A 13,797-nucleotide genomic window follows, 5' to 3' on the forward strand; every position below is an offset into this window, starting at 1 on the left:
TTACAACATGATGGTATAAAAATTCTACTGTGAATTTTACTGTTATTTGATTATTCAAACTATTCAGACGACCATTGTTATAAAAATCTCAAATTTTATCATTCTTCATCAGCAGTATTTTCAGCACTGAATCTCACTTGTATCTTATAATTTATAAAGTTAATATCTCTCTTTGGATACTGATGTACAATGATTCTGTACAACAGAGTTGTCCAAAAGAAATTGCTGACTAGCCACAGGTGTGGCTACGGCGACACCATTTTAGCCACATCCACTAACTTTAGTAGAAAAACTCCTTACATACACTCACACAATACAGGTATATGTACTTCATGTGTATATTTACTTAATAAATGTCATCATTCAGTAACCACTCAAATAAAGCACTGTCAACGATCAAAGAACGCTCTGCTTTTCATCTTAATATTTTACCAACAGATGCACAAAAAGGTTAAAGTACCTAAGCATGCATCGTGCAAATGAGTATTGGTCTCATATGCCTGAAGACTATTACTCATTTTTTATCTTCTAATCAGAAAACAAATTAGCCCCATCTGGATTCCCAATTAGCTACATATGACTAGCGGCTAAATTATTGTACAACACTGCTGTAAAATGCACAGCATTGAACATTATCAAAATGAATGAAAACAAATATTAATGAAATTAGTACAGGTTGAGCGTCCAAAATCCGGAAACCTTGGGACTGAGGCCGTTCCAGATTCCGAGTATGTCCGGATTTTGCAACATCTTTGCCTGGGCCGAGGTAGGTGAGTTCGGGCAGCCGAGGTAAGGGGGCAAGGTCAGCCCGCCGAGGTAAGGGGGTGAGGGGGGAAGAGGGGGCGATGGGCGTCCTAGGCGAAGTCAGGCCGCCGAGGGCCGGAGCGAGGTCGGGCCGCTGTGGTCCGGGGTGAGGTCGGGCCGCCGAGGGCCGGGACGTGGTCGGGCCGCTGTGGTCCGGGGTGAGGTCGGGCCGCCGAGGGCCGGGACGTGGTCGGGCCGCTGTGGTCCGGGGTGAGGTCGGGCCGCCGAGGGCCGGGACGTGGTCGGGCCGCTGTGGTCCAGGGTGAGGTCGGGCCGCCGAGGGCCGGGACGTGGTCGGGCCGCCGAGGTCGGGCCGCCGAGGGCCGGGGCAAGGTCGGGCCACAGCGAGGTTGGGCCGCCGAGGGCCGGGACGTGGTCGGGCCGCTGTGGTCCGGGGTGAGGTCAGGTCCGCCAAGGGCCGGGGCAAGGTCGGGCCGCCGAGGGCCGGGGCAAGGTCGGGCCGCTGTGGTCCGGGGTGAGGTCAGGCCGCCAAGGGCCGGGGCAAGGTCGGGCCGCCGAGGGCCGGGACGTGGTCGGGCTGCTGTGGTCCGGGGTGAGGTCGGGCCGCCGAGGGCCGGGACGTGGTCGGGCCGCTGTGGTCCGGGGTGAGGTCGGGCCGCCGAGGGCCGGGGCGAGGTCGGGCCGCAGCGAGGTTGGGCCGCCGAGGGCCGGGACGTGGTCGGGCCGCTGTGGTCCGGGGTAAGGTCAGGTCCGCCAAGGGCCGGGGCAAGGTCGGGCCGCCGAGGGCCGGGGCAAGGTCGGGCCGCTGTGGTCCGGGGTGAGGTCAGGCCGCCAAGGGCCGGGGCAAGGTCGGGCCGCCGAGGGCCGGGACGTGGTCGGGCCGCTGTGGTCCGGGGCGAGGTCGGGCCGCCGAGGGCCGGGGCAAGGTCGGGCCGGGCCGCTGTGGTCCGGGGTGAGGTCGGGCCGCCGAGGGCCGGGGCAAGGTCGGGCCGCCGAGGGCCGGGACGTGGTCGGGCCGCTGTGGTCCGGGGTGAGGTCGGGCCGCCGAGGGCCGGGACGTGGTCGGGCCGCTGTGGTCCGGGGTGAGGTCGGGCCGCCGAGGGCCGGGACGTGGTCAGTCCGCCGAGAGCCGGGGTGAGGTCGGGCCGCAGCGAGGTCGGGCCGCCGAGGGCCGGGACGTGGTCGGGCCGCTGTGGTCCGGGGTGAGGTCGGGCCGCCGAGGGCCGGGGCAAGGTCGGGCCACCGAGGGCCGGGACGTGGTCGGGCCGCCGTGGTCCGGGGTGAGGTCGGGCCGCCGAGGGCCAGGGCGAGGTCAGGCCGCTGTGGTCCGGGGCGAGGTCGGGCTGCCGAGGGCCGGGGCGAGGTCGGGCCGCCGAGGGCCGAGGTGAGGTCGGGCCGCCGAGGGCCGGGGCGAGGTCGGGCCGCCGAGGACCGCAGCGAGGTCGGGATACCGAGGGCCGGGACGAGGTCGGGCCGCCGAGGGCCGCAGCGAGGACGGGTCACCGAGGGCCGGGGCGAGGTCGGACCGCCGAGGGCTGGAGCGGTCGGGACGCTGAGGCGGGGGAATCCAGATTTTGGAACATTTTCCGGTTTCCGAATGACCCTGCCATGGATCGGCCCGGTGTCCGGATTCCGGAACATTCCGAATTTTGAAACTCCGGATTTCGGATGCTCAACCTGTAGTATATCTCATGAACATTTTTTTTCACTTTGCTACATTTTTAAATGCTATAATCCTCAAAGGTATTAAGTTCGTTTGCACAATACAATGCAATGAAATGAACAGATTATTTGTATGTTGCAGAATGCAAATTTTACTCAATGTTCAAAGGAATCAAGTACAATTCTGTTCATACTCAACTGTTTAGACTACGAAGTATAAGTGTTCATATTTATTGCACTTTGCCTCACAGGATAATTGGGCATAGGGCTTTGTAGATTTAAAATAAAAATAAAATCATTGGTGTAGAGTAACAGTTATATTCTATAACAGCTGTTACAAAAATATTAATCTATATTATATTAGCAACCCCAACCTACCTACTGTTTAATCACCGTGTAAAATTATTATTGTGAAAATTAAATATTCGTAAGGTAAAAGTTGAAATCTGAATCATGTCCCTGTGTATATGTAAATTTTTAAAAACTATATTTCAATTGTTATTTTCATTCTCAAAATGTGGTACAGTAATAGTCAGCGTCCACCTTATTGATATATTATATGAATAAACATTCAATTGTTCTCCAAAACAGTAAGCTCTAAAGAACCACAAGTCAACAACGGTTCATCAGTTATGGGTCAATTCACTTCAGGAATACTGCACATGTAATGCATTCAAATATAGTACAATAGATATCATAACATTTTACAATTACTTCACAGTTAACTCCTGCTTCTATTTGGTTTCATATTTATAACATTTATTATTCAAAAATAAAAATGTATGCAACTTTATCCTTTTGGAAAAAGTGATGCAAAGATATAGATTTAATAAACTGCAATTATAAATTTGAGTTTCTTACTGTTTTCTCTAAATAAGTTGTTTATTTAATCATCTTGATTTGCCTGTTTTTCTGCTCTTTTGCATAATGCATCTACTTGCATAAACATCGATTTGCACTGTCAATTAAAATATGATTCTTTCTTTACAAATTTACAAACCCAATACAACATTCTGCAAGCCATCAGTGACACACTGCATCAACTTCTGTATTTGCTGTGCTATAATTTGTATGTCTTACTGGACAGACACTATATCATCTCAGTATCTGACAACTAATACATAGCTAATCATTTTTAAACATTCAGTTTTTCATTGCCCTCTTTACCTTCCTTGATAAGTCTTGAAGTGATACAAATTCAAATGATAAAACAGGAATTAAAGCTGCTTGAAGGCCAAGTGAAGCAAATTCCTGATAACAAAAACAGTCCAAATTAGATTACATCACAGAAATTCTAATTTTTTTCATATGAAATTGCATAATATAGATTCGACCTGTAGCTTATTCAAGTAAAATCTTCCACCAGAATTGCCCACTCCAATATCACACTAAATACATAGTGACTAATCGAGATATTTTACTGTAAGATAATCAGCAAAAAGCTGATCTTCTAAAATAAAATTTGTGTTACATTGAATGAACAATCCTTCTATAATAACAGTTTCAGGGTTTCGGTTACTTGGCATTATACACAAACACAACTGGGATATAGTGATATAAAATAATAGCAAAACTAATACTTTTCAGGCCACTCACCTGAACATATGGATCAAGTCCCAATTCTTCTTGTTTGGGATCTTTAAGCAAAAGGACTTTCATTTCTCACACTTCATCTGTACTGCTAATATCAACAGAATGGGATTACAAATAACTAAACTGCTTGGAGCGCAAACTGAAACTTACAAACCCATATGTCACTGTAAGAAGATAACAACATGTCAAATAGTCAGGCATCGATGTCTTCTTTTGTAGCAACACCCTCTCGTAAGGAATGGATAACAATATCTAAGGGTCTCACTCGAATTCAAAGCATCAAGATTTTCACTGCAGTCAGTAAACCACCCATTTCAACAAATGTCTTCTAAGATAAGCCTTTATTGTTGAGACCAACAGTTCAGTTAGTGCCTGCCTCAGTCTATCTTTCTAGTAAATTTTGCTTCAGATACTGAGTGGGATGACTGTGTATCATTACTAAAAAAGCAAATGTTTGAAGAAATAATTGTACAATGCATGTGTGTGTATTAGAATCATATTATTACAATTAAGCATTTCATACTTGGGTTAGATGAATGCTGCTTAAAAACATAACCAACCTTTAACAGTATCATTGCCAACATAAGAACATAAGAAATAAGAGCAGGCGTAGGCCACCTGGCCCCTCGAACCTGCTCCGCCATTTAATAAGATCATGGCTGATCTGATCATGGGCTCAGCTCCACTTCCCTTATCGCTCAAAAATCTGTCTATCTCTGCCTTAAATATATTCAATGACCCAGCCTCCACAGCTCTCTGGGGCAGAGAATTCCATAGATTTACAACCCTCTGAGAGAAGAAATTCCTCCTCATCTCAGTTTTAAATACGCGGCCCCTTATTCTGAGATTGTCCCCTAGTTTTAGTTTCCATTATGAGTGGGAATATCCTCTCTGCAGCCATCTTGTCGAGCCCCCTCATTATCTTATATGTTTCGATAAGATCACCTCTCATTCTTCTGAACTCCAATGTGTATAGGCCCAACCTACTCAACCTATCTTCATATGTCAACCACCTCATCTCCGGAATCAACCTAGTGAACCTTCTCTGAACAGCCTCCAATGCAAGTATGTGGCGTATTTGGACTTTCCCGAAGGCATTTGACAAGGTGACACATAAAAGGTTACTGCACAAAATAAAAGTTCACAGGGTTGGGGGTAATATATTAGCATGGATAGAGGATTGGCTAACTAACAGAAAACAGAGAGTCGGGATAAATGGTTCATTCTCTGGTTGGTAACCAGTAACTAGTGGAGTGCCACAGGGATCAGTGCTGGGACCCCAACTATTTACAATCTATATAAACGACTTGGAAGAAGGGACTGAGTGTAACGTAGCCAAGTTTGCTGACGATACAAAGATGGAAGGAAAAGCAATGTGTGAGGACACAAAAAATCTGCGAAAGGACATAGACAGGCTCAGTGAGTGCTCTAAAATTTAGCAGATAGAGTATAATGTTGGAAAGTGTGAGGTCATGCACTTTGGCAGAAAAAATCAAGAGCAAGTTATTATTTGAATGGAAAAAGATTGCAAAGTCTCATAGTACAGCGGGACCTGAGGGTACTTGTACATGAAACACAAAAGGATAGTATGCAGGTACAGCAAGTGATCAGGAAGGCCAATGGTATCTTGGCCTTTATTGCAAAGGGGATGGAGTATAAAAGCAGGGAAGTCTTGCTACAGCTATACAACTTATTAGTGAGACCACACCTGGAATACTGCGTGCAGTTTTGGTTTCCATATTTACAAAAGGATATACTTGCTTTGGAGGTAGTTCAGAGAACATTCACTAGGTTGATTCCGGGGATGAGGGGGTTGACTTATGAGGAAAGGTTGAGTAGGTTGGGCCTCTACTCATTGGAGTTCAGAAGAATGAGAGGTGATCTTATCGAAACATGTAAGATTATGAGGGGGCTTGAAAAGGTGGATGCAGAGAGGATGTTTCCAATGATGGGGGAGACTAGAACTAGAGGGCATGATCTTGGAATAAGGGGCCGCCCATTTGAAACAAAGATGAGGAGAAATTTATTTTCTCAGAGGATTGTAAATCTGTGGAATTTGCTGCCTCGGAGAGTTGTGGAAGCTGGGACATTGAATAAATTTAAGACAGAAATAAACAGTTTCTTGAGCAATAAGGGGATACGGGGTTATGGGGAGTGGGCGGGGAAGTGGAGCTGAGTCCATGATCAGATCAGCCATGATTTTATTGAATGGCGGAGCAGGCACGAGGAGCTGTATGGCCTACTCCTGTTCCTATTTCTTATGTTCTTATGTATGTGTTGAAGGATAATATTGAACCATTCCAGTTCACTGTCTAAACTGTCTGAGTGATTCAGATCCTGAATGAAAGACAAAATCACTATCTCAATGTTTCCATCTGTGATTCACTCTGTGCATATGAATATCCATGTTTCTGCTGCTCATTCACAGTATTTAAGTCGCTGTGCTACTCATGTCACTCCTCAGTGTTTCTATAATGTTGTCTGTTTCATATAAAATGTGTATATGTAACCGCAGCAGATTATTTCTTACCCTGTTTACGTCAATCACACTATTTCTTTGTCCCTGTGTAATTCTGCATGTTCCTGTCATTTAGTATGCAACAGTCACTCAGTATGTGTCTCTTTACATATGTGTCATTCATAGATTGTGGCTCTGCATGTAGCTGACAGTTGTACTGTTTCTGTATCCTTGTGCCACTCTTGTGTATTGGCCACTCACTCGGTATGTACCTCTTAGTCACTCGGTATTATTCTGCATGTATCTGTTGTTGTGTCATTCAGTGTGCATTTCACTCACACTTTGTTCCTACATCATTCTGTATGTACCCATCACCTTTTGTCATTACATATACTGTATATGTCATTCACAATGCTCTTGTTACTCTATGTGTCCGCCTCTCATTGCTTCTGTGTTACTGTATGTTTGTCATTCACTGACCCCGTCACTCACTGTGTTCCTCACTCATTGACCCCGTCACTCACTGTGTGTGTGTTTCTCACTCACTGACCCTGTCACTCACTGTGTGTGTGTTTCTCACTCACTGACCCTGTCACTCACTGTGTGTGTGTTTCTCACTCACTGACCCTGTTACTCACTGTGTTTCCCACTCACTGACCCCGCCATTCACTGTTTCTCACTCACTGACCCTGTCACTCACTGTGTGTGTGTTTCTCACTCACTGACCCTGTCACTCACTGTGTTTCCCACTCACTGACCCCGCCATTCACTGTTTCTCACTCACTGACCCTGTCACTCGCTGTGTATGTTTCTCACTCACTGACCCTGTCACTGTGTGTATGTTTCTCACTCACTGACCCCATCATTCACTGTATGTTTCTCACTCACTGACCCCGTCACTCAATGTGTATGTTTCTCACTCACTGACCCCATCACTCACTGTATGTTTCTCACTCACTGACCCCGTCACTGACTGTGTTTCTCACTCACTGACCCCGTCACTCACTGTGTGTTTCTCACTCACTGACCCCGTCACTCACTGTGTGTTTCTCACTCACTGACCCCGTCACTCAGTGTGTTTCTCACTTACTGACCCCATCACTCAGTCTGTTTCTCACTCACTGACCCCGTCACTCACTGTGTGTTTCTCACTCACTGACCCCGTCACTCACTGTGTGTGCCTTTCTCACTCACTGACATAGAAACATAGAAAATAAGTGCAGGAGTAGACCATTCGGCCCTTCGAGCCTGCACTACCATTCAATAAGATCATGGCTTATCATTCACCTCAGTACCCCTTCCTGCTTTCTCTCCATACCCCTTGATCCCTTTAGCCATAAGGGCCATACCTAACTCCCTCTTGAATATATCCAATGAACTGGCATCAACAACTCTCTGCAGTGGGGAATTCCACAGATTAACAACTCTCTGAATGAAGAAGTTTCTCCTCATCTCAGTCCTAAATGGCTTACCCCTTATCCTTAGACTGTGTCCCCTGGTTCTGGACTTCCCCAACATCGGGAACATTCTTCCTGCATCTAACCTGTCGAGTCCCGTCAGAATTTTCTATGTGTCTATGAGATCCCCTCGCATCCTTCTAAACTCCAGTGAATACAGGCCCAGTCGATCCAGTCTCTCCTCATATGTCAGTCCTGCCATCCCGGGAATCAGTCTGGTGAACCTTCCCAGCCCTCCTGCAATAGTAAGAACATCCTTCCTCAGATTAGGAGACCAGAACGGAACACAGTATTCCAGGTGAGGCCTCACTAAGGCCCTGTACAACTGCAGTAAGACCTCCCTGCTCCAATACTCAAATCCCCTAGCTATGAAGGCCAACATACCATTTGCCTTCTTCACCGCCTGCTGTACCTGCATGCCAACTTTCAATGATTGATGTACCATGACACCCAGGTCTCGTTGCACCTCCCTTTTTCCTAATCTGCCACCATTCAGATAATATTCTGCCTTCGTGTTTTTGCCCCAAAGTGGATAACCTTACATTTATCCACATTGTACTGTATCTGCCATGCATTTGCCCACTCACTTAAACTGTCCAAGTCACCCTGCAGCCTCTTAGCATCCTCCTCACAGCTCACACCGCCACCCAGTTTAGTGTCATCTGCAAACTTGGAGATATTACACTCAATTCCTTCATCCAAATCATTAATGTATATTGTAAATAGCTGGGGTCCCAGCACTGAGCCCTGTGGCACCCCACTAGTCACTGCCTGCCATTCTGAAAAGGACCCGTTTATCCCGACTCTGCTTCCTGTCTGCCAACCAGTTCTCTATCCACGTCAGAACATTACCCACAATACCATGTGCTTTAATTTTGCACACCAATCTCTTGTGTGGGACCTTGTCAAAAGCCTTTTGAAAGTCCAAATACATCACATCCACTGGTTCTCCCTTGTCCACTCTACTAATTACATCCTCAAAAAATTCCAGAAGATTTGTCAAGCATGATTTCCCTTTCATAAACCCATGCTGACTTGGACTGATCCTGTCACTGCTTTCCAAATGCGTTGTTATTTCATCTTTAATAATTGATTCCAACATTTTCCCCACTACTGATGTCAGGCTAACCGGTCTATAATTACCCGTTTTCTCTCTCCCTTCTTTTTTAAAAAGTGGTGTTACATTAGCTACCCTTCAGTCCATAGGAACTGATCCAGAGTCGACTGTTGGAAAATGATCACCAATGCATCCACTATTTCTAGGGCCACATCCTTAAGTACTCTGGGATGCAGAGTATCAGGCCCCGGGGATTTATCGGCCTTCAATTACATCAATTTCCTTCACACAATTTCCCGTCTAATAAGGATATCCTTCAGTTCCTCCTTCTCATTAGACCCTCGGTCCCCTAGTACTTCTGGAAGGTTATTTGTGTCTTCCTTTGTGAAGACAGAACCAAAGTATTTGTTCAACTGGTCTGCCATTTCTTTGTTCCCCATTATAAATTCACCTGAATCTGACTGCAAGGGACCTACGTTTGTCTTCACTAATCTTTTTCTCTTCACATATCTATGGAAGCTTTTGCAGTCAGTTTTTATGTTCCCGGCAAACTTCCTCTCATACTCTATTTCCCCCCTCCTAATTAAACCCTTTGTCCTCCTCTGTTGATTTCTAAATTTCTCCCAGTCCTCAGGCTTACTGCTTTTTCTGGCCAATTTATATGCCTCTTCCTTGGATTTAACACTATCCTTAATTTCCCTTGTTAGCCACGGTTGAGCCACCTTCCCCGTTTTATTTTTACTCCAGACAGGGATGTACAATTGTTGAAGTTCATCCATGTGATCTTTAAATGTTTGCCAGTTCCTATTCACTGTCAACCCTTTAAGTATCATTTGCCAGTCTATTCTAGCGAATTCATATCTCATACCATCAAAGTTACCTTTCCTTAAGTTCAGGACCCTAGTCTCTGAATTAACTGTGTCACTCTCCATCTTAATAAAGAATTCTACCATATTATGGTTACTCTTCCCCAAAGGGCCTCACACAACAAGATTGTTAATTAGTCCTTTCTCATTACACATCACCCAGTCTATGATGGCCAGCCCTCTAGTTGGTTCCGTGACATATTGGTCCAGAAAACCATCCCTAATACACTCCAGAAAATTCCTCCTCCACCGTATTGTTACCAGTTTGGTTAGCCCAATCTATATGTAGATTAACCTGTCACTCACTGTGTATGTGTTTCTCACTCACTGTGTATGTGTTTCTCACTCACTGTGTGTGTTTCTCACTCACTTACCCTGCCACTCACTGACCCTGTCACTCTGTGTGTGTGTGTGTTTCTCACTCACTGACCCTGTCACTCTGTGTGTATGTGTGTTTCTCACTCACTGACCCCGTCACTCTGTGTGTATTTCTCACTCACTGACCCTGTCACTGTGTGTGTTTCTCACTCACTGACCCTGTCACTCACTGTGTGTGTGTTTCTCACTCACTGATCATGTCACTCACTGTGTGTGTGTTTCTCACTCACTGACCCTTCACTCACTGACCCTCTCACTCACTGATTTTCTCACTCACTGACCATCACTCTGTGTGCGTTTCTCACTCACTGACCCCGTCACTCACTGTATGTGTGTGTTTCTCACTCACTGACCCTGTCACTCTATGTATGTGTGTGTGTATGTGTTTCTCACTCACTGACTCTGTCACTCTGTATGTATGTGTGTGTCTCACTCACTGACCCTGTCACTCTGTGTGTGTATGTGTATGTGTTTCTCACTCACTGACCCTGTCACTCTGTATGTATGTGTGTCTCACTCACTGACCCTGTCACTCTGTATATATGTGTGTGTCTCACTCACTGACCCTGTCACTGTGTATGTATGTGTGTGTGTGTGTCTCACTCACTGACCCTGTCACTGTGTGTGTATGTGTTTCTCACTCACTGATCCTGTCACTGTGTATGTGTGTGTGTTTCTCACTCACTGACCCTGTCACTCTGTATGTATGTGTGTGTGTCTCACTCACTGACCCTGTCACTCTGTATGTATGTGTGTGTGTTTCTCACTCACTGATCCTGTCACTATGTATGTATGTGTTTCTCACTGACTCAGTCACTCTGTATGTATGTGTTTCTCACTGACTCGGTCACTTTATGTATGTATGTATGTTTCTCACTCACTGACCCTGTCACTCTATATGTATGTGTGTTTCTCACTCACTGACCCTGTCACTCTATGTATGTGTGTTTCTCACTCACTGACCCTGTCTCTCTGTATGTATGTGTGTGTGTCTCACTCACTGACCCTGTCACTCTGTATATATGTGTGTGTCTCATTCACTGACCCTGTCACTCTGTATGTATGTGTGTGTGTTTCTCACTCACTGACCATGTCACTCTGTATGTATGTGTTTTTCTCACTCACTCTGTCACTCTATATGTATGTGTTTCTCACTCACTGACCCTGTCACTCTGTATGTATGTGTTTCTCACTCACTGATCCTGTCACTTTATGTATGTATATGTGTTTCTCATTCACTGATCCTGTCACTATGTATGTATGTGTTTCTCACTGACTCAGTCACTCTGTATGTATGTGTTTCTCACTGACTCGGTCACTTTATGTATGTATGTATGTTTCTCACTCACTGACCCTGTCACTCTATATGTATGTGTGTTTCTCACTCACTGACCCTGTCACTCTATGTATGTGTGTTTCTCACTCACTGACCCTGTCACCCTGTATGTATGTGTTTTTCTCACTCACTAGCCCGTCACTCTATGTATGTGTGTTTCTCACTCACTGACCCTGTCACTCTGTATGTATGTGTGTGTGTTTCTCACTCACTGATCCTGTCACTATGTATGTATGTGTTTCTCACTGACTCAGTCACTCTGTATGTATGTGTTTCTCACTGACTCGGTCACTTTATGTATGTATGTATGTTTCTCACTCACTGACCCTGTCACTCTATATGTATGTGTGTTTCTCACTCACTGACCCTGTCACTCTATGTATGTGTGTTTCTCACTCACTGACCCTGTCACTCTGTATGTATGTGTGTGTGTCTCACTCACTGACCCTGTCACTCTGTATATATGTGTGTGTCTCACTCACTGACCCTGTCACTCTGTATGTATGTGTGTGTGTTTCTCACTCACTGACCATGTCACTCTGTATGTATGTGTTTTTCTCACTCACTCTGTCACTCTATATGTATGTGTTTCTCACTCACTGACCCTGTCACTCTGTATGTATGTGTTTCTCACTCACTGATCCTGTCACTTTATGTATGTATATGTGTTTCTCATTCACTGATCCTGTCACTATGTATGTATGTGTTTCTCACTGACTCAGTCACTCTGTATGTATGTGTTTCTCACTGACTCGGTCACTTTATGTATGTATGTATGTTTCTCACTCACTGACCCTGTCACTCTATATGTATGTGTGTTTCTCACTCACTGACCCTGTCACTCTATGTATGTGTGTTTCTCACTCACTGACCCTGTCACCCTGTATGTATGTGTTTTTCTCACTCACTAGCCCGTCACTCTATGTATGTGTGTTTCTCACTCACTGACCCTGTCACTCTGTATGTATGTGTGTGTGTTTCTCACTCACTGATCCTGTCACTATGTATGTATGTGTTTCTCACTGACTCAGTCACTCTGTATGTATGTGTTTCTCACTGACTCGGTCACTTTATGTATGTATGTATGTTTCTCACTCACTGACCCTGTCACTCTATATGTATGTGTGTTTCTCACTCACTGACCCTGTCACTCTATGTATGTGTGTTTCTCACTCACTGACCCTGTCACTCTGTATGTATGTGTGTGTGTCTCACTCACTGACCCTGTCACTCTGTATATATGTGTGTGTCTCACTCACTGACCCTGTCACTCTGTATGTATGTGTGTGTGTTTCTCACTCACTGACCATGTCACTCTGTATGTATGTGTTTTTCTCACTCACTCTGTCACTCTATATGTATGTGTTTCTCACTCACTGACCCTGTCACTCTGTATGTATGTGTTTCTCACTCACTGATCCTGTCACTTTATGTATGTATATGTGTTTCTCATTCACTGATCCTGTCACTATGTATGTATGTGTTTCTCACTGACTCAGTCACTCTGTATGTATGTGTTTCTCACTGACTCGGTCACTTTATGTATGTATGTATGTTTCTCACTCACTGACCCTGTCACTCTATATGTATGTGTGTTTCTCACTCACTGACCCTGTCACCCTGTATGTATGTGTTTTTCTCACTCACTAGCCCGTCACTCTATGTATGTGTGTTTCTCACTCACTGACCCTGTCACTCTGTAGGTATGTGTTTCTCACTCACTGACCCTGTCACTCTGTATGTGTGTGTGTTTCTCACTCACTGACCCTGTCACTCTGTATGTGTGTGTTTCTCACTCACTGACCCTGTCACTCTGTATGTGTGTGTGTTTCTCACTCACTGGCCCATCACTCTGTATGTATGTGTTTCTCACTCACTGACCCTGTCACTCTGTAGGTATGTGTGTGTGTTTCTCACTCACTGACCCTGTCACTCTGTAGGTATGTGTGTGTGTTTCTCACTCACTGACCCTGTCACTCTGTAGGCATGTGTGTGTGTTTCTCACTCACTGACCCTGTCACTCTGTAGGTATGTGTGTGTGTTTCTCACTCACTGACCCTGTCACTCTGTAGGTATGTGTGTGTGTTTCTCACTCACTGACCCTGTCACTCTGTATGTATGTGTGTTTCTCACTCACTGACACTGTCACTCTGTAGGTATGTGTGTGTGTTTCTCACTCACTGACCCTGTCACTCTGTATGTGTGTGTGTTTCTCACTCACTGAC

The 13,797-nt window shown here is 45.5% G+C and overlaps 1 protein-coding gene across 2 annotated transcripts in view; it reads right to left on the reverse strand.

Moving 5' to 3' along the window:
- The window catches only part of uros (uroporphyrinogen III synthase), a 36,608-nt gene that overhangs the window by 22,188 nt on the left and 623 nt on the right, over window positions 1-13,797 (reverse strand). Inside the window, exons 2-3 of one of the 2 annotated variants that reach the window (XM_070876749.1) lie at window positions 4,024-4,105; window positions 3,595-3,678 (exon numbers count right to left, since the gene is read on the reverse strand). In XM_070876749.1, the coding sequence (XP_070732850.1) occupies window positions 3,595-3,678; window positions 4,024-4,086 (147 nt within the window). In that variant the 5' untranslated portion in view covers window positions 4,087-4,105. Of the gene's footprint in view, window positions 1-3,594; window positions 3,679-4,023; window positions 4,109-13,797 lie in introns of both variants that reach the window. The other variant, XM_070876748.1, reaches the window with a different exon arrangement.

Source organism: Pristiophorus japonicus, chromosome 3 (assembly GCF_044704955.1).
Source record: "Pristiophorus japonicus isolate sPriJap1 chromosome 3, sPriJap1.hap1, whole genome shotgun sequence".
Taxonomy (NCBI): domain Eukaryota; kingdom Metazoa; phylum Chordata; class Chondrichthyes; family Pristiophoridae; genus Pristiophorus; species Pristiophorus japonicus.